This window comes from Cervus elaphus, chromosome 24 (genome assembly GCF_910594005.1).
Source record: "Cervus elaphus chromosome 24, mCerEla1.1, whole genome shotgun sequence".
NCBI lineage: Eukaryota > Metazoa > Chordata > Mammalia > Artiodactyla > Cervidae > Cervus > Cervus elaphus.
In genome coordinates, this window is record NC_057838.1 from 15,553,829 (window position 1) to 15,575,668 (window position 21,840).

General features: G+C 45.5%; 1 protein-coding gene across 2 annotated transcripts in view; it reads left to right on the plus strand.

Annotated features, from left to right (window-relative positions):
• Positions 1-3,218: 3,218 nt before the first annotated feature.
• The window catches only part of CMC1 (C-X9-C motif containing 1), a 76,821-nt gene continuing 58,199 nt past the window's right edge, over positions 3,219-21,840 (plus strand). The window contains exon 1 of one of the 2 annotated variants that reach the window (XM_043887070.1): positions 3,219-3,555. In XM_043887070.1, the coding sequence (XP_043743005.1) occupies positions 3,234-3,555 (322 nt within the window). In that variant the 5' untranslated portion in view covers positions 3,219-3,233. The remainder of the gene's footprint in view (positions 3,556-21,840) is intronic. The other variant, XM_043887072.1, reaches the window with a different exon arrangement.

A 21,840-nucleotide genomic window follows, 5' to 3' on the forward strand; every position in this document is an offset into this window, starting at 1 on the left:
CACACCACAACTAAAAGAGTAGTCCCCACTCGCTGCAACTAGAGAAAGCCTGTGTACAGCAACAAAGACTCAACACAGCCAAAAAAAACAAAACCCACAATAAATATATGCATATCACACCTACACACGTATTCCATCTACACACTACACACCTCACATGCTCTGTCGTGGGTCAGTCTCAGTCTTTGCTCCCTGGGGTCTTCCAGCTTCCTCCTAACTTCCCCTCTGTTGCAGTACTCCTCCCTAGTAATGGGGGTCAAGGGCAGATCACCTGAAGCATAAATCACCATGACTTTCTCATTGGTCTGTACACACCTAGAAATCCTTCTTGACTCCTTTCTGTTAAACACAATAGGGAGTCTAGATCCTCCCTTTCTAATCACTCTCTGACTCACCCTTTTTGGGTACATTTCATATATTCCAGTGTCAGTTATCATCTGATTCTGCCTCAATAGTTGCAATAGTGTCCTGACTCTTCTGCTCACCTCTTGGCTCTCTAAATCTGTCCTACAGAAGATCTTTGACAAACATCACTTTGACCACAATGCCATTTTCTATTGTACTTGTTAGCCTTCAACTGCTTATAGCAACACATTCAACACCTCCTCAGTCTAATGCTTAAGGCTTTGGGAACCTGTTTGTCTTTTTTCCCAGTCTTATTTATAACCATCCTTGCTTCCCCACATTCATCCAGGTGGTTTCAGGCATTGCCCACCCCCATGCCCACAATGCAGTCAAGAGTGTCCCTGCACTTCTGCTCCTGTGTGTCCCTCCCTTCCCCCTCTTTTCCACGTCACACTGTCCTTCAAGAACATCTCGAATCCCAGAGGTGTCTGCTCCTTCATCTCTTAGCATGACAAGCCTTTTTCTCTGCTTACCTGTGTTACTCATCTTTCAAAGTCAACCTTAATTTGTCCTCATCTTTGACATCTTTCCTAACCACTCTGACACTCAATCCTTGGTGACAGCAACCGTGGGGCCTTTAGGGTCTGAACCCTAAAGGGTCTGATGTCTGAACCCCAGTGATCCCTGGGGGGTGACAGTTGCAGCTCATTCCCAGGACGATGGGCCCTCCTCCCTCTTCTGCTCCTGTGGCAGTGAGCCCTTCAGCCCCTAATTGTCTATTCATAGTGTGATTGCTTACGAAATTTCTTCTGTTTTGAATTGCCAATTACATTTCTATGATTTAACTTAAAAAAAAAAAAAATGACTTCTCTTTCCCAGGCAGATTGTAAAGACTTTGTCCCCAAACAACCTAGTCTCACATGAGGGAAGAGATGGAATATACTATCTGGTACCAGGCAGTGAGGTGCTGTTTTTGCCAGTACTTCTCATAGTGTAATGGTCTAGCTGTCTGTCTGTTGCAGAACTACAAGCCTTATATTGTCCAGCTTTAAGACCTAAGAAAGAGCCTGGAGTTGGCAACAGAGACATCAATGGTTTAGTGGACAGGGGGATCTTACACGTCTGAAGAAGGGCCCTGGACCAACGTCCCACTGCGTGCAGCAGACAGTGGGCAGGATGTGGTGGCAGTCTTCGCTCCCCAGGGACAGGGGGATATTGTCAGTTCTAGAAATAATGGATGTCAAGCTGGCTCTTGGTTACCATGGAAACTAGCAGAGGGGCACGCCCCTCACCATTCCTTGGATTAGAACCATCACAAGCTGGGGCAGGAGCAAGTACATAGGAAGATCAGACATGTGAGTAGCTGCTTGGGCTGGGGATGTAGAGAGTAAGGGAACAGTCATTTTGTGTGGCCTGACCATACACTGTTTTATGGGCACACAAAAACCATGATTTTACAAATATTCTTGCTTAGGATAAGGCTAAAGTAGAGAGTGTCCATTTAAGGTATTTTTTAAAATTCAGTTTATTTAAATAAAAAATTAATAGTGGTTCAAGTGATACTCAGTTATGGAAAAAACTACGGAAGTGGTACATGAATGACTCAAAGAGTGTTAGATGGTATATTTATTTCTCACAACAACCCTGCAAATTAGAAACAACAGTCTGGAGAAACACTGGGACTTAGCCAACCTAGAAAGCGAGTAGGTCGTGAAACAGGATTCAGGTGGAGGTACTTACGTCTCTGACCATGCTCTCCAAGGTTCCCCCTTTACCAGGATGCTTTTATTTTTGTATAAGGAAGATTTCATTCAACTACTTACATGTGTGACCAACTCATATTTTTTTTACCCCACCTCATCTCCTCAAAAATATTTCCTTCCTAAATTAAATCCTTCCCCTCCAGAATGAATTTAGTGTGTTTTTAAACACACTTATAAAACATACAGGGAACAGGGCCCGATTTCCTGCCTGGCTGAGTGAAACATTAATTCTCCAGCTTGGCACCTCACCCTGCAGCTGTGATAAGGGCCGTTATGCCCAAATAGGCCCTTAAACGGAAGACCTGCTGAGCAGAGACCCACTTTCCCAGCCCTGCTCCACCGCGTCAGCTTCTCTGCCAACTGACCAGGCGGAAACAGCAGCAGGGGAGGAGGGCCCGCAGGTAGGTGGGGAGGGGACCGTTTTTTTGAAAGCCTTAAATCCCTCACAGGGAAGCAGCAGCTGCTCCTTGTTTTTCCAACATCTGTCCCATCTGTCCCCCTCCGCACCTCACCCTTCGGGGGCTGGAGCTAGCTACACGTAGGCATAACGAGGGGGCCTTTCTGAAGGCTGCTTGGTGAATGGGTATGGGCATCACTGCTACCCCGAAAGCTTCAACTGAGAAGGGGGCAGTTGGGGTTCTTGACGACGATGGCTATCACCTTCCTTCATTTTTCTCACACACTTAGCAGCTTCAATCGAGAGAGTGGGGATTTGTAGCATCATCCAAGGGTATCATCTCACAGGACAGAGGTACCCCTTGCGCCCACTTCCTACTTGTAACCTCCAGGAGAGGCACAGGCGTCCAATGGGGGTGGGGGTGGGAGTCGGGGCGGGAGCAAGATGCTGCATATAGTACAAAGGTGCTGCACCGCCTCGAAGAACTGCTCACCGCAATTAGCAGCGCAGTGCTCTCACCGGCTTCCTCACCAACACTGTGCTTTTTCGGAATTAGAGATGTCATTTTTATCCAGTCATTTCCCCCTAGTATTCAGAACCGAGGCCAGAACCTGGCAGGCACGACACAAGACACTTCTGAATGAACGAACGTTAACGAAGCGCAGACAAAGGGGCAGGCTGGCTTCTTAGGGTCGAAGGCAGGAATGCTGGGAGAGGCCTGGGATTGAATGGAGTCGTCCCGGCTCCCAGCCTCGCGCCCGCGGGCTCCAGGCGGCCACGCCCTCCTCCGGGGCTTCCCTCGGGCGAGCCCCTCCGCTCCGGTCTCGCGGCTAGGGACGGGGTCGGGAGTGCGCAGGCGCGGCGAGCGGCGGAAGTCGCGACCAGGAAGAGGCGCCGGAGCCGCCTCGCTTTGCGCAGGGCGCCGCGCTCCTCCTCTCGCTCCGTGGGCCGCCCCGCCCCGCCTCCCGTGCAGGCCCCGCCCCAGCCACTCTCGCGGGCGGCCGCGCGGCTGCCGCCTCCTGCGCGTGGACATGGCGCTCGACCCCGCAGGTAAGGCGCGGGAGGCGGGGGCGCGGAGCCCGGGGGGCGTGCAGGGGGCGGGGCGGGCTGGGAGGCGCGAAGCCGAGGCCGCCCCGCCCTCCCGCGTCCCGGCCCGCGGGCGCTCGGCGCTGGGGTGGGGGCCGCGGGCTGACGGGGCTTGCGAGTGTTCACCTGCCTCGCCGCCATTCTTTTGGGCCCTTGGGGTCACAGGCTCCTTTAGGTATCTGTGGTCCGACTCGAGCGCACTGACCAGGGCGAGGCCGTTCCGCTGGAAAGTGGCCCCAAGAGAGCCGGTCCCTCCCCGTGACTTCCGCGCGCCCGCCGCCACGGGACGCCGCCGCAGGGCTCCCCTCGGTACCCGGCGCCAGGATGCTCGCTGGACTGCGGGGAGCGCTGAGGGGCTTTGGGACATTCCCTTCGTTTCAATAGTATACGTGTGAAAACTCAAGGCGTTGGGAGGAGGACTGTCTTCCAACCTTTGGAGAGCCAGAAGGGGGAAGCCTCTTTGAGGGCCCGAGGAGAAGGAAGTAGACAGTCTCTCGGCTGGGGGAGCCGAGTCCGGCTGGGACTCAGAGAATCCTACGTGCAGGCCTCATGGAGTAAACAGATACTTGTTGCGAACTCACTGTCTCTTCTAGGCCCTGGGAAACTGGTCGATAGGACAGAAAGCCCCCTACTCGGGCTAGATCTTGTGTTCTAGGGGTGCAAGAAAAGACATCACCCCCCGCCACATACACTTTTACAGATAGTGGTAAACGTTAGGAGGAAGGTAAGCGGTGTCAGAGGTATAGATGGTAAAGAGAGGACCACTTTAGGTGGCAGGTTCGTGTGAGTTGGCATCTTCAGGACCAGAGGAAGCTGTCCTGGAAAGAGGGAAGGAACCAGTGTGCTAGGCGCTCCACGGTGCAAGTGCTTCAACTGTTGGGTTGGATCGAGGTCCTGAGTATGGAGGAGATGTATAAGCAGAGATGCCGGGAAAGTAGATAGAAGCTACATGTTGCAGTGCGGGAAGGCCCTGAGAAGTACGCGTTTGGACTTTTCTTGATGTTAACAAAAACCCGTGGAGGCTTTTAAAGAGGGCAGTGACATGATACAATTTATACCTTTACCCCTCCGGTAGTGGTGGTGGCCTTGTAGAGGGGCCGTGAGCAGAAGGTTAAGACACAGTGGTAGCGTTTCAGGCCAAATGTGTTGGTATGTGTTGGCCTGGGATAGTATTAGGGGAAAAAATGGGGAGAAATACAAAGCTTCAGAAGATGTTTTGGAGGAGAAATCGACAGAACTCGCTGTTTCATTGAAAAAGGTGAGCAGAAGGGAGGCACAAAGAGAATTCCTAGGCTCTTCAACTGGATGACTGGTGATGGTCAAATCTAACAACACGATGACCATTGGAAACTCAGACAAAAGCAGACTTGGAAGCAAGATTGGAATGGAAAGTTAGAGAGCAAACTCAGCAACTAGGACTAGTTTTGAAAAATGTCTTTGTTTAGATGCCAGAATACAAATATACTGAGGTCCGCTCTTTTAAAGTTAATTTGTGTTTGGTTCATAGATTGAAGCAGAGAGTCATGTTTTGATATTTGTTTTGCTTCTTACAGTACACAGTGGTATGTTTCTTACTAAATGAGTAGATATGCCAAATGAAGCTTATGTAGCAAAATCTATTTTCCCATTGGTTTATGTTAGATTTTTAAAAATCTTTATACAAGTTTGATTTTCATTTGGCACCAGCGTTTAAACTAACTTTGTACGGTCCCTTTTTCTCAAAAAACTCTGAACCCAACAATGCATACTTACTGTTAAATGTAGTTTTACTTAAGCAATTTCCCTTTTTGTTAATGTTGAGGTAAACACTCTTTGGAAGCTTATCAGCCATAATTCTGTCCACTATTTTCTCTTACTATTTGAATGCGGAGAGAAAAAGCCGGAGAGTGCAAAACACTCAGAGAAGGCGACTGAGGAGAGAGGGAAATTAAAAAAAAGTACTAGTAGCTGTTTGCACTAGCAGATGTTCAGACTTACTTTGCCCAAGCCTCTGGTGATTTAAAATAGTCTACGGGGAGTTCTAACCTGCAGAGTATTGCCAGGTCTCTGAACTCTCCCAGGTTTATTGACTTGACCTTCAGCTCCTGTTTTCTTAGCAGCCAGGGAAGTTTGCCTTGCATCTTTAGCCCTAAGTGGGACCTTTGATAGTGCAGTAATGATTCAAGAAATATACAGTATAGGTCATTCTCCTATGAAAGGACTTAAACAGTTTAAGTATACAGTATGTATATTGTATGTACTATATATATTTAAAAAATCCAGTCAAACTGAGGTGATTGAAATTTTAGAGGTTGTTTATTGACCATGTGTAGAAACAGTGTTACAAGTGACACCTGTTTTTGTTTTTTTTTTAAAGATAAAAGGGAATCACCAAATCAAATCTATAGCATATCACCATTTATGTAGATTACAAACCATGCACATGAACAGCACAACCTGTTTTCTAAGGATGTGTGTGCTCAGTCATGCCTGACCCTTTGGAGCCCCATGGACTGTAGCTCAAGTGGTGCTTGTTAAAGTAGGACTTCCAGAAAGGTAAAATGATTACTTATGGTGATACAAAGTGGATATTTGTTGAAGATTTTCTCCAACTCAGTAGTGAGGGAACCAGTAAGATGTAAAAAATACTCTAAAAACATTGAAACGGTAGATACATAGAAAATGTCATAGATCGTTGGCTTAGGTAAAAGCTGATTAATTTAAATAGGGCTGTGAACTGTCATTTGGGGGTTATCTTTCCGCTGGTCAGAAATTATTTCTGTTTCGATTGGACAGAGTTCTAGAACTTAACCTCTGCCCCTAACAAGTTGTAAAATAGCCCAGTTTTGAAAGGACACCTGTGAAGCCTTTGCTATTTCCAGAGTTCAGAGAAATCATTTGACATTATTAGTCCCGGGTGACAACTCACAGGAACCTGGGCCTGAGGAGATTCTTACTTTTTCTAATAACTAGAAGAGAGTTCTTTCTGCCCCATTTTTCTTCTACTCTTTCCCCTTTGAGCTGGGTAGAAGGTTTCCCTTCCCATCTATTGCCCAGTCTGCAGCGGGCAGCAGGAGAGACATTTCTTTAAGCGCATACGCAGCCATTTGTGGCTCCCTCCGTGGGTGTTTTCTTCCAGAAACCTACTCAGGGAAGGAATGGGTAGTGAGCAGGCTCAGGGTAGAAAGTGGGATCAGGAATTTCATGACATCCCATGAGTAGAGGTTTCAAGTGTGTGTATCCTGGGAGGATGGCATCTTGGTAACTCTGGGAATATTTAGAGTTGCAGGGGTTCTTTCAGTGGTTCCCATGGAGATGGAGATAGATGGGCTGTAGGTATACCAGCGCTTAGTCACTGGAAGAGTCCACTCTTTGAGTTAGACAGCTAAACAGGCTGGGAGAATCTGTTTCTGTTTTTTTCCTGAGCACTGTGTGATTAATATGTAGGAAAAAAAAATACTATTATGTAGTTGATTAAAAATTTTTTTAGTTTGTAACTGCTTCTCTGTTTTTAGTTTCCTGTTAGACACAAATTATACTCATGGTTCAGAGGGAAAAGTGACTTCCACCTTTTATAAATTTTTAAGGTCAAAGCATGTTTGCCACTACTAGAAAATACGTTGTTTTTGTTTGCCTCATCTGATTAATTTAACAACCTTAAATTGTTCTCCGAAATTGAAAAGCCCTGGCACGAGCAGAGAGCACAAGGGAGAGAGAAGCTTTGAGGTCACAGAGGCGCGTGGAGGCCCCAGGGTTTGGGCCGTGGATCACGAAATGGCTCTTAAACCCGTTTGTGGGGTTTGGATTTTATCCAGGAATAGCATGGAGACACTGCGAGTGCTTAGGGAAGGGAGTGACAGTAGAATTCTTCATTGTGCATTGATCTGACTTTTGATCAGATGGGGATGTCAGCTGAACCCTCTGCATCGAGGTGTCAGACCTGGAGGCACCGGACAGAGGTCTGTTGCTTGTGGGTGGTTCTAACTCTGACCACCCAGCCAGCGTCTTGCCCAGTTTCTATGCTGTTTTTCTTCTCCTGTAATTAATAAGCACTCTGTGGGCTTCGCAGGTGGCTCAGTGGTTAAGAATCTGCCTACAGTGCAGGAGTCACAGGAGACATGGGTTCAATCCCAGGGCTGGGAAGATTCCCCCAGAGGAGGAAATGGCAACCCACTCCAGTATTCTTGCCTGGAGAATCCTCATGGACAGAGGAGCCTGGTGGGCGACAGTCCATGGGGTTGCAGAGCCAGACATGATTGAAGTGACTTAGCATGGCCTGGTGCGGGGAGGCCACTGAAGGCTATGCGGATGTCCATTCCTCATCAGAAAACTCCTTTTGATGGAGCCTCTGTTGATGATTTTTGCCGGATTCAGTCTTTCCTGTGATGGTTGCAAAATGATTTTCTACCTCCAACATTCTTTCCACTTAGATGGGTATCTCTCTGTTAGACAGTTGTTGATTCTTTGCTGTAAACATGAAAACACTTGTTTCTTATTGATATTATTGGCATGATTATTGGCATGGATTCAGGAATTTGTTTTCTCAGTGGTGTATCATTTGTCACTGTAAATATTTTGGTACTCAACATTTTCCCAGATTGGCCACCTGCAGTTTCTTCAGACCAGCTTCTGGGTCCTTGTAACATGCTCCCATCTTTTTTTGAGCGTTTCCTTCACTTGTCACACAGAAAGTCCTGCCCCCTCTGGTACTTTCCCGGCCCAGCCACAGGATTACTCATGTTTTGGACAAGCCCTGGTTCCTTCATTTGGGTGGTCTTGGAGCACAATCTGTGGGCCCCTGGGCACCGCGTGAGTTTTTCATGCGCAGGGATTGATTCTTGGAGCGCAAACCTTCCAGGGAGAGAAGGGAGGGAGCTGAAGGGAAGAGGCTGAGTAAGGGTGTGGTGTGGGGGCTTGTCTAGCTTCTGAAGAAAAGGAATTGGGCTCTGTGACCCCCTGTCAGCCCTTGCCCGCTTCAGGAGGAGGGAGAGGGGCCTGGAGAAGGAAAACTACCAGGTGCTACCACCCACAGCCCAGGCGGGGTGCTGGGGAGGTTGCAGGCTCTCGCCTTCCTCTGTCTCTGCTACGGGGAGAGACACCAGCAGTTCAGTTCAGTTCAGTTGCTCAGTCATGGCCGACTCTTTCTGACCCCATGGACCGCAGCACCCCAGGCCTCCCTGTCCATCACCAACTCCCGGCGCTTACACAAACTCATGTCCATCGAGTTGGTGATGCCATCCAACCATCTCATCCTCTATTATCCCCTTCTCCTCTCACCTTGAATCTTTCCCAGCATCAGGGTCTTTTCAAATGAGTCAGCTCTTTGCATCAGGTGGCCGAAGTATTGGAGTTTCAGCTTCAGCATCAGTCCTTCCAGTGAATATTCAGGACTGATTTCCTTTATGATGGACTGGTTGGATCTACTTGCAGTCCAAGGGAGTCTCATGAGTCTTCTCCAACACCACAGTTCAAAAGCATCAATTCTTTGGTGCTCAGCTTTCTTTGTAGTCCAACTCTCACATCCATACATGACTACTGGAAATACCATAGCTTTGACTAGACGGACCTTTGTTGGCAAAGTAATGTCTCTGCTTTTTAATATGCTATCTAGGTTGGTCATAACTTTTCTTCCAAGGGGCAAACGTCTTTTAATTTCATGGCTGCAGTCACCATCTGCAGTGATTATGGAGCCCAAAAAAATAGTCTGTCACTGTTTCCATTGTTTCCTCATCTATTTGCCATGAAGTGATGGGACCGGATGCCATGATCTTAGTTTTCTAAATGTTGAGTTTTAAGCCGGCTTTGTCACTCTCCTCTTTCACTTTCATCAAGAGGCTCTTTAGTTCTTCTTTGCTTTCTGCCATAAGGGTGGTGTCATCTGCATATCTGATATTATTGATATTTCTCCAGGCAGTCTTGATTCCAACTTACGCTTTATCCAGTCCAGCATCTCTCATGACGTACTGTGCATATAAGTTAAATAAGCAGGGTGACCAATATAAAGCCTTGATGTACTCCTTCCCTGATTTGGAACCAGTCTGTTGTTCCAGCCTGTAAATAACTGATCTGAGACTGTTAGGAACTTTAGTATGCGCAGTGAGAGTTTGAATCAGGTGGGCAAGTCAGGCAGGAAGGAGGACCCCTGTGCACATATGAAAATACACGTGTGTACTGTGTCCAAGAGTATCATGGGACTGTGGTAAAAAAGTTTAGGTAACACTGGCCTAAGATATACTTTGTTGTTTAATCGCAAAGTTGTGTCTGACTCTTTTGCAACCCCATGGATAGTGGATCCTCCATCCATAGGATAACAGATGCCAAATTGTGCTCTCTTTTTTTTTTCTTTTTGCCTCTAGGCCTTTTGACATGCTGTTCCTTCTCTTTGGAATGTTTCCCTTTCTGTCCCACCCTCACATCTGTCTTATTCTTTTTTGAAATCAGTTTCATAGAAGGCCTTCCCTGATGTCACTGCCTCCAGTCTTTATTTTATTTTAATATTTTAACAAAAAATTAATATGTGGAATTTTAAAAACCACCAAATTGTCAAATAACCAGTGTGTGGAGTTTCTTTCATTCTAAATCTAGAATTTTTTCTTTGAGAAATAAAATGAAAGCTACATGTATCAAATAATTTGAGAGATGAAGAAAAATCAGATGTGAAGGAATATTTACTTCTTTGGTGAATAATATCTTTCATATGGTTCTGTCTTTAACTTTATTAGCATAGGGAAAGGATAGGCCAGTTAATTACACCTAGATAGTAGGAGATTCTCCGCTGGTCCTAGTAGGCTTTGTACTGTTATGCAAACAGCACCAAATCGAATTTGGGAATGAGTAGGACTGAGGTGTTTCAGACTTTGCTAGTAACCTCTTGCCCTTAAGGAATTCTGAATGGCATATTCTGAGATTTGAGGATGACGGGGAGGGAGAGTAAGATGTATCAGCTAAGGTGTATCAGTAAGATGTAGCAGCTAAGGCTGCTTCAAGCCTTAAACTTGTGTGTGTTTAAATACTTGCAGGTGGTCTCAAGGGCTTCCAGACTCAGCACAGAAAGCTCATGTTTCATTGACTGGATTAGTGTGGTTATTTATCTCTAGGCGTGTTACTGATGCTCAAGCTGAAGTTCCAATACTTTGGCCGCCTGATGTGAAGAACTGACTCATTGGAAAAGAGCCTGATGCTGGAAAAGACTGAAGGCAGGAGGAGAAGGGGGCGACAGAGAATGAAATGGTTGGATGTCATCACCAACTCGATGCACATGTGTTTGAGCAAGCTCTGGGAGTTGGTGATGGACAGGGAGGCCTGGCATGCTGCAGTCCATGGGGTTGCAAAGAGTTGGACACGACTGAGTGACTGAACGGAACTGAAGGGTGCTATTACCTTATTTGTAGAAATCTCCTAGGCTTGATATAAGTGGGCCACACAGAATGTGCCCAAATGAAAACACTGATTCCCAAGTTAACCTTCTGCCCGCATCAGCCAGCTCCTTGTACACTTTTACATTTTTAAGTAGAGAGATTGAGGGAAGGCATTTTTAAGAACAATCCTGTGTTGTGTTTTGCTGGAGAACTGTTACCGGGAGGTTTTCCAGATTTTAATTAACTGTGTGTTCGTCACTCAGTTGTGTCCAACTCTTTGCGACCCCATGGACTGTGGCCCACCAGGCTCCTCTGTCCATGGAATTCTCCAAGCAAGAATAATTCTCCAGGCAAAAGGGTAGCCATTTCCTTCTCCAGGGGATCTTCCTGACTTAGGGATTGAACCTGGGTCACCTGCGTTGCAGGCTTTTTTACCATCTGAGCTACCAGGGAAGCCCTAAGCATGAGTAATTGAAAGACAATTTTAGATGTTTATATTGCAGAATAGGGCACATCAGTGTATCAACAATCCCTAGCCTGATAATTGGTAGATGATGGCACCTAATGTTTCCTAACAGAATGAATATCAAATGAATAAATATGTTTTTTCAACTATTTGTTAGTATAATGACTATCAAATATCGAAATTTTACACATATGTGTCACTTATTACATAGTTTACTGAATTTTTACCTTATACTAGGAGTAGGAGGGAATTATGGAGGTTAACGAGATGTGGTCTCAGACCTCATTATAGTTATATTTCAGGCAGTGGTTCTTAATCTGGAATCTAATATAATTATTTGGGAAGCTTTTAAAAATACCAGTTCCTGGATGCTACCCAGCATCTCTGATTTAACTGGTCTGGAGTGGGGCCCAGACATCAGGTGTGGTTGTTAGATGCAGCCAGAATTGACAACTTCTATTACTAAATCTTATCTCCATCCTCTTGGGTTGCCATAATAACATTCTATAGACTGGGTGGCTTAAACAATAAACGTTTATTTTCTTGTAGTTTGGGAGGCTGGCAGCCTGAGGTCAAGGTGCTGGCTGATTCAGCTGCTGGTTTTTCCAGTTCTTAGCAGGGCCACCTATCTGATTAGGGCCCTACCCACGTGAGCTCTCCTGATAACTCAGATGGCAAAGAATCTGCTTGCAATACAGGAGATCCGGGTTCAGTCCCTGGGTCAGGAAGATCCCCTGGAGAAGGAAATGGCAACCCAGTCTAGTATTCTTGCCTGGAGAATTCCATGGACAGAGGAGCCTGGTGGGCTACAGTCCATCAGATCACAAAGGGTTGGACACGACTGAGTGACTAACACACTTTCATACACATAATGTACGTACATGTCAACTCATTTAACCTTAATCACCGCTCCAACTAGAGTCATTTCGAGTCTAGGGCTTCCGTGAATTCTACGGTGGTGGGAACACAGTTTGGTCCTTGGCAAGCACTGATCAAGAGAAGAAAGTTTTTGTAGGAAGTATGCTATTCTGAGTTCTAAGTGCATGTGTGATTAGAGCCGTCGTGTTTATGTGTGAAACACCGTGGGGTTAGTGGAAGGAGAAATCACTTTCAGGTGCTGGGGTCAGGGAGCACTTTGGATGATGTTAAGTGAGTAAGCCTTGATACAGAAAATAAAAGGCGGGAGATGGACAGTAAAGGCAGACGACTGTGGCAGAGTCTGACTCGCCTAGTTACTCGCTGCATGGTGCTGCAAGATCACTCTGTGCCTTCTGAGCCTTGGGTTCACAACACCCGCCCCTGCCCGTGACGGTGTTCATAAAACGATCCCTTCACCTCCACTTTGCCCTTCGTTCTGTAAGTAAAATCTGAGCCGATTGTCTGATGGATTGATTGATTTTTTACCAAGGAGGATAATATAACCACTGGGATGGCAGAATAAGGATTTAAACAATAGAAATTTTAAGTTGAACTTCTGATCCTGGTGGGACTTTGGAATTACTAACAGATTCTTGAAAATGTGGATCAAGTAGATTTGGTGATAGAGAGCAGCACTGGGAACACAGCATAAAAAGCACCAATTTTAAAGACAGAGCCTCGTGGGATTGCCTGGCAGGAACGGAGCAGAGCTTGCTTTGGGAGTGTTTATACGGTTTTTAGTATTACCATTGTTCAGAATATTTTCAAGACTCTTTTAGAATTTGCCTTCAGCCTCTACAGTACATTTATCTTAATATCTTAAATATTTATCTTAATATCTTATTATCTTAATATTCTCATTTTGGTAAATTTTTGTTTTGAACGTGAACTTGAATTTCGGCCATAGTTAGCCAGAGGCAGTCTGATGAAGGGAGTAGATGACCCTCCTTGGGGAACAATGCTCCCCAAGAAGGTTACATTGTAGTTTTAACTCAGCCTGGGTCTAAAGGCCATCCTGAGAAAGATGTTGTGAATCTCTAGAAATGAATCAATTTCATTCCTTTTTATGTCTGAGTAATACTCCTTTGTATGTATGTACCACATCTTCTTTATCCATTTGTCTTTTTGTAGACATCTCGGTTGCTTCCGTGTCCTGGCTGTTGTAAATAGTGAAGGATCTAGAGACTGTCATACAGAGTGAAGGAAGTCAGAGAGAGAAAAACAAATACCGTTTCTTAACATGTGTATGTGGAATCTAGAAAAATGGCCCAGATGAACCTATTTGCAGGGCAGGAATAGAGACTCAGACCTAAGGAATGGATGTGTGGCCCCGTGTGTGTGTGTGTGTGTGTCTGTGTCTGTCTGTCTGTCTCAGTTGCTCAGTCGTATCTGACTCTTTGCGACCCCATAGACTGTATCCTGCCAGGCTTCTCTGTCCATGGGGGTCTCCAGGCAAGAATACTGGAGTGGGTTGCTATTTCCTCCTCCAGGGGATCTTCCCAACCCAGGGATCGAACCCACGTCTCCTGCATTGGCAGGCATATTCTTTACCACTGCCCCACGTGGGAAGTCACAGGGAGGTGAGGGGTGGGGAAAAATTGAGAGATTAGCTTTGGCACGTATACAGTTAGTGGGAAGCTGCTCTATAGCACCAGGGGCTCAGCCTGATGCTCTGCGATGGCCTGGAGGGGCGGGATGAGGGCTAGGAGGAAGGTTCCAGAAGGAGGGGATGTTTGTATGCATGTGCTGGATTCATGCTCCGTACAACAGAAACTAACACAGCATCGTAAAGCACCTATATCCCGATTTAAAAAAACATGACTGGTTTGAGCAAGCGTTGAGTCTTTGAAGTAAGTCAGTAAGCTCTCAATATAAAAATAATTACCCTGCTCTATTATCAAAACGGTCCATGTTTTTTGTTACATTTTACGAGCTGTTGAGAGATGGAGGAGAAGGACCAGGAGAGCTAGGATGGCCAGAAGCCACTGAGGAGTACTCGTCGGTGTGGGGATAGCCCACCGTGTCCCAGACGGGCATCGGAGGGAAGGTGCGTGAGTGAGGGGTGTGTTGCTGGGAGGCCCAGGCTTGCTGTCGTGTGTTCCTTTTTTAAATGTCTACTTAATGTGAACATGTCTCCTACAGTAACATGACTGATTTCCTATTAGCTATCAGTGGGAAACTGTGCCCATAACAAAAGACAGTCTTGAAGTTTTACCAAATAAAGTAAATGTGAAACCTCTTCACTGAAGGCATTATGGCCACAGCGGAGATCGCAGCGCTTTTCTAAAATTGGCAGGTCTTCTTGCATAAGCCGATTTCCTGCTTCGGTATGCTTTGAGATGGGTTGTCCCTTTCTGGCCTCATCTTGGTTAAAACAACGTGGGTGGAGGAGGAAGTTTTCACACCTCACAATCTGCAGAATCTGAGGTCCAAGAAATAGGTGCTTTTGGGAACTGGGCACATGTGGTGTGAACGTGGTGGTTACTACCAGTGGGAGCTGATAGCACGGAGAAGTTCAGATGTGGCACAGCGATGGTGGGACGTTGGCGTGTGTGACCCAGAAGCTGAGCAGAAATAGGCACTTCTACCTCATTGATGTGCTTTCCGGGTCTTGTGAGTTCGAGATTATAAAAAGTTCTATGGTCACCGACTGACCTAATATTTGATGTTTACTCTCTGCGAAGGTACTTTTCAGCCAGCTGATATCAGTCCTTTTGCGTTTTCTAAAATAGTTTTCTTCCTGGTTGGAATCATTGAGCTTCCTTTCTGATCAAGAAATGTAATCTGTGAAGTTTTGAATTTTGCTTGTTCAAAACGATGCTTCTGAAACCAACGTTCTTCTTGTCCAAGAGTTCCTGCAGCCTTCACCAGGCCTTTGGAAGCTCTGGGACATAGTTTACTGAAGTCCCCTGAAATAGACCACTGCCCTAGGGGAGGGGTTGGGTCTTGGAAGAACTTTGGAACCTGCCCCTGGGTTATTCCCCTCTTTTAGAGTCTCCACATTTTTCTATGCAAAATGGAATCCAGGTACTGAACCTGAGGGGCTTTTGGAAGACTGAAGGGCATTCCTGGCCTTTGTCTTGAGGTTTCATAACCGGAGGCAGTTGGACTGTTGGGGGGAGAATCTTTCCTATTCTGTAGTTTGTTTTTTGTTTTGTCAATTCAAGTGTTGCTTAAAGGAAAGAGGATGAGACGCAGATCTTCCCTGTCTTTGTCTTCCTGGTCTTGGTCCCCCTGCCCCACGCCTTCCTCATCTTAGGTTGTCATTGTAGCACAGGGTGTGAGTGAGCTGGAGGGGACGTGGAGGTCTGGTTGGGGCAGGAGAGTCTCGAGCATGGAGACCAGAGTCCTCGAGGGCTCTGGTGTGACACGCGTAGGGTGAAGGTGCGTCTGGCCAGCCCCGGTCCTGCTGAATGGTGTGCAGGGCCATCTCTCTGCGGCCCTTCATTACAGAAGATGGACCTAAAGGAGAAACTGTTGCTAATAAGGACACCTTTGCACATTTCCTACAAGCATTTTTCTGATTTTTCCTACAGAGTAAACAACATCATGGTAATGTCTGCAAGAACAAATAAAGGCAACTAGGAGGTTCCAAAAAACAAAAAAAAGTGGCATTATCTAAACAGCAATTACGTTCGCTGTGTTAGAACATCCTCAGTGTTGAGCGGCATCCCTTGCCCCCTGAGGTCACCTCTTTCTGGGGAGGTTCTGTCACCGTTGTCTTGTGGGCTCAGGGCCGGTCCTGCTGTCGGTGGTCTTGTGTGGTCCCCCTTGTGTGGTCTTGTGTCGCAGGAGCACGTGAGCCCCCGAGCGGAGCCTGCCCTGACAAAGTCAGCCAGTGAGAAAGGTAAGAACTGGCTTGTAGGTGGTGACAGAATGTCAAGGAGGTAGAGCTTTGAAAATTTGCCCTGGTGGTGTTACTCTGATTCTTCATTTCAATATAAATTCATGTGACTGTAGAGTAGCAAATTCTCATAATTTGATTTTTTTTTTTTTTTTTGCCAGCTTTGGTGCGGATGTATAACATCTGTGTAGCGTATTGACACTGAGGGAATCACCCTGTAATTTTGTGAATAAAAAGTACCATATCTATATTTGTAGTATCAAAGGAAACTTTGAAATACGTACAGAATCATAATTAATTAAAAATTGACTTTTAATGATTAGTATGCTACCAAGTGTTAGCAGAATTTATTTATATATATATATATTTTTTTTTTTTAAGCCTTTTTTTTTGTTTTTTTTTGACTGCTCAGCATGTAGGATCATAGTTCCCCAACGAAAGATAGAACCTGTGTCTCCTGCAGTGTAAGCAGAGTCTTAACCACTGGTCTGCCAGAGATTTAACACCAAGAGTGTGGAAAATCGAAATTAACATTCATATGTTTCTATAATTTTCTTTGCCTTAGGAGGTTTTAGACGAATGATCAGAAGGACTTAAAACACATTTAAAAAATGTTTCAGGAACACTGCAAGTGGTGGAGAGAAAGAGTGGATTCATGAGGATGTGTTGTAGATAAGTTGTCTAGATTATGGGTGTGTCAGTGAAGGGAAGAGCCCGTATTCTGAAGCTGATTATATAAACTAGATCCGCATGTCACAGTGTTTCTTCTGATCTCTTCAGTAGTTTTACTGTTAATTGTGCGTGCATGTGTGCATGCTCAGTCATGTCCAACTCTTTAGTGACCCCATGGACTGTAGCCCACCAGACGCCTCTGTCCGTGGAATTTTCCAGGCAAGAATACTGGAGCAGGTTGCTGTTTCCTCCTCCAGGGGACCGTCCATGTAAATCCATGTCTCCTGCATTATACTATGGTTTGCACTATAGACAAGGAGAAAGAAGTGTGTGGAGATGACCCCAGTTTTATTTTTCTTCCAAGTAGTACCAGCTTTCCACTCACAGGGTGTCTCGTGGGAGCCTCACATTCAGTTTGCCCACTCAGAATTGCCCTCCCCGCTGGAGTTCTTTCGTCTCCCTGCCTTGGTGAGTGGTCACCTCGTGTCGCCGTGACACGAAACCCTGGGCGCCCGCCTCGCCGCCTCCAGGCCGCCCTCTCAGTCCTCCCCTCGCTCCCCATACTCGGCAGTTCCTTCTGTGTGCCAGTGTCCTCTTCTCACCTTACGGCAGCTCTGGCGAAACTAAGGAAGAGAAGGCATGGATCAATAGTGTAGGCCAGACTCCAACCATCTGTGCCCTGGGCAGAATCTGGTAAGGCTTGTAGGCTGTGCATGGTTAGTCATATTTTCAAAGGGTTGTTTGGAAAAAAGGAAAAAAGGAGCATACATGACAGAGATGGTTTGTAGCCTACAAAGCTTGAAATATTTACACTCTGGTTCTTAACAGAAAGTTTGTTGACCCCCTGGCAGGCAGTAAAAACTGGGATACAGTTATAAGGGTAGTAAAGAGAAAAAGTCATGTGAACATTTCTATATCATTATTTTGAATTTTTAGATGAAATGGATAGTTTCCATGAGAAATGCCAACTTACTGAAAACTGCAGTTGACTCAAGACTGAATAAAAAACCTTCAGAGAATTTGATCAATAGAGAAAAGTCTTTCTATGAATACCGTGGGACTTTCCTTTGTGGCTTAGAGGGTAAATAATCTGCCTGCGATGCAGGAGATCTGGGTTCGATCCCTGGGTCAGGAAAATCCCCTGGAGAAGTGAATGGCCACATGCTCCAGTATTCTTGCCTGTAGAATCCCATAGAGAGAGGAGCATGGTGGCCTATGGTCCATGAGGTCGGAAAGAGTCAGGCACGACTGAGCCACTAACCCTTTCCGATGCACACATACTCACAAAGCCTGAAAACCTGGTGCACACACATAAGCTCAGGTCAGTTCAGTCCCTCAGTCATGTCCGACTCTTTGCGACCCCAAGGACTGCAGCACGCCAGGCCTCCCTGGCCATCACCAACTCCCTAAGCTTGCTCAAGCTCATGTCCTTCAGTCAGTGATGCCATCCACCCATCTCATCCTCTGTCGTCCCTTCTCCTCCTGACTTCAGTCTTTCCCAGCATCAGGGTCTTTACCAATGAGTTGGCTCTTCGCATCAGGTCCAAAGTATTGGAGCTTCAGCTTCAGCATCAGCCCTTCCAATGACTAGTCAGGACTGATAACCTTTAGGACTGACTGGTTTGATCTCCTTGAAGTCCAAGGGACTCTCAAGAGTCTTCTCCAACACCACAGTTCAAAAGCATCAATTCCTCGGCGCTCAGCTTTCTTTATAGTCCAACTCTCACATCCATACATGACTACTGAAAAAACCAGTAGATGGACCTTTGTTGGTCTCTGCTTTTTAATATGCTGTCTAGGTTGGTCATAGCTTTTCTTCCAGGGAGCAAGTGTCTTTTAATTTCAAGGCTGCAGTCACCATCTGCAGTGATTTTGGAGCCCAAGAACATAAAGTCTATCACTGTTTCCATTGTTTCCCCATCTATTTGCCATGAAGTGATGGGATGGATGTTATGATCTTCATTATTTGAATGATGAGTTTTAAGCCAGCTTTTTCACTTTCCTCTTTCACTTTCAAGAGGCTCTTCAGTTTTCTGACATAAGAGTGGTGTCATCTGCATATCTGAGGATATTGATATTTCTCCCAGCAATCTTGATTCCAGCTTGTGCTTCATCCAGCGTGGCATTTCACATGATGTACTCTGCATATAAGTTAAACAAGCAGTTAAATAAGTGACAATATACAGCCCTTATGTACTCCTTTCCGGATTTGGAACCAGTCTATTGTTCCATGTCTAGTTCTAACTGTTGCTTCTTGACCGGCATACACATTTCTCAGGAGGCAGGTCAGGTGGTCTGGTATTCCCATCTCTTGAAGAATCCACAGTTTGTTGTGATCCACACGGTCAAAGGCTTTGGTGTAGTCAATAAAGCAGAGGTAGATGTTTTTCTGGAACTTTATTGCTTTTTCTGTGATCCAGCGGATGTTGGCAATTTGATCTCTGGTTCCTCTGCCTTTTCTAAATCCAGCTTGAATATCTGTAAGTTCACTGTTCACGTACTGTTGAAGCCTGGCTTGGAGAATTTTGAGCATTACTTTGCTGGCATGTAAGATGAGTGCAATTGTGCAATAGTTTGAGCATTCTTCGGCACTGCCTTTCTTTGGGATTGGAATGAAAACTGACCTTTTCCAGTCCTGTGGCCACTGCTGAGTTTTCCAAATTTGCTGGCATATTCAGTGCAGCACTTTCACAGCATCATCTTTTAGGATTTGAAAGAGCTCAACTGGAATTCCATCACCTCCATAGCTTTGTTCCTAGTGAGGTTTCCTGAGGCCCTCTTGACTTCGGACACCAGGATGTTTGGCTCTAGGTGAGTGAGCACACCATTGTGATTATATGGGTCATGAAGATCATTTTTGTATAGTTTTCTGTGTATTTTTGCCACCTCTTCTTAATATCTTCTGCTTCTTTTAGGTCCATACCATTTCTGTCCTTTATCGAGCCCATCTTTGCATGAAATGTTCCTTTGGTATCTCTAATTTTCTTGAAGAGAGCTCTGGTCTTTCCCATTCCCTTGTTTTCCTCTATTTCTTTGCATTGATCACTGAGGAAGGCTTTCTTATCTCTCCTGGCTATTCTTTGGAACTCTGCATTCAAATGGGTATATCTTTCCTTTTCTTCTTTGCCTTTAACTTCTCTTGTTTTCTCAGCTATTTGTTAGGCCTCCTCAGACAACCATTTTGGCTTTTTGCTTTTCTTTTTCTTGGGGATGGTCTTGATCACTGCCTCTCGTACAATGTCATGAACCTCTGTCCATAGTTCTCCAAGCACTCTATCTATCATATCTAATCCCTTGAATCTATTTGTCACTTCCACTGTAAATCATAAGGGATTTGACTTAGGTCATACCTGGATGGTCTCTGGTTTTCCTTACTTTCTTCAATTTGAGTCTGAATTTTCCAATAAGGAGTTCATGATCTGAGCCACAGTCAGCTCCCAGTCTTGTTTTGCTGACTGTATAGTTTCTCCATGTTCAGCTGCAAAGAATATCATCAGTCTGATTTTGGTATTGACCATCTGGTGATGTCCATGTGTAGAGTCTTCTCTTGTGTTGTTGAAAGAGGGTGTTTGCTATGACCAGTGCGTTCTCTTGGCAAAACTTTGTTAACCTTCGCCCTGTTTCATTTTGTACTCCAAGGCCAAATTTGCCTGTTACTCCAGGTATCTCTTGACTTCTACTTTTGCATTCCAGTCCCCTATGATGAAAAGACATCTTGCTTGGTTGTTAGTTCTAGAAGGTCTTGTAGGTCACCACAGAACTGTTCAGCTTCTTTGACATTAGTGGTTGGGACATAGACTTGGAATACTGTGATATCGAATGGTTTGCTTGGAAACGAACAGAGATCATTCTGTCGTTTTTGAGACTGCACCCAAGCACTGCATTTTGGACTTCTTTGTTGACTATGAGGGCTACTCCATTTTTTCTAAGGGATTTTTTTTCCCCACAGTAGTAGGTATAATGATCATGTGAATTAAATTAGCCCATCCCAGTCCATTTTAGTTCACTGATTCCTAAAATGTCTGTGTTCACTTTTGCCATATCCTGTTTGGCCACCTTCAATTTACCTTGATTCATGGACCTAACAGTCCAGGTTCCTATGCAGTATTGCTGTTTACAGCATTGGACTTTACTTCCATCACCAGTCACATCCACAACTGGGCACTGTTTTTGCTTTGGCTCCATCTCTTCATTGTTTCTGGCGTTATTTGTCCACTCTTCTCCAGTAGCATAGTGGGCACCTACAGACCCGGGGAGTTCATCTTTCACATACACTCACACATACACGTAGACGAGTATGCACATAGCAGGATATAGGTAGGTGATTGACTCGGGGAGCTAGTTGGGAAGTCTGAAATGTGCAGGGCAGAGTGTTGAGAAGGGCAGGCCTGGAACTCCTGGACATGAGCTGAAGCTGTGGTCTGCAGGTGGAATTCTTCAGAAAAATCTCAGTCGTGCTCTGAAGGCTTTTCAAATAATTGAATCAGGCCCACTGAGAGTTTTTAGGATAAATGTAACTCCCTGGTGGTTCAGACGGTAAAGTGTTTGCCTACAATGCAGGAGACCTGGGTTCGATCCCTGGGTTGGGAAGATTCCCTGGAGAAGGAAATGGCAACCCATTCCAGTACTCTTGCCTGGAAAATCCCATGGATGGAGGAGCCTGGTAGGCTACAGTCCATGGGGTTGCCAAGAGTCGGCTTCACTTTCTTTCTTTTCTTTCTTCTTAAAGTCAACTGATTATAGCCTCCAATCACATCTGCAAAATACCTTCACAGCAAGAGCAGGATTAGTGTTTGTTTGAGTCACTGGGGACTAGCACCTAGCCAAATTGACCCATACAGCCGACCATCACAGGTGGTTTCTGTCAGACTTTCACAGAACTGGTAATAGTCTATATCTTGTGCAGTGTTTCAGAGAATACAATTTTAAAAAGTCCCTAATTTATTGTTTAAATCATGTAACTTTGATACCAGAACAACACCGAGATAAGAGAGGAAAGTCATGCGCAGATC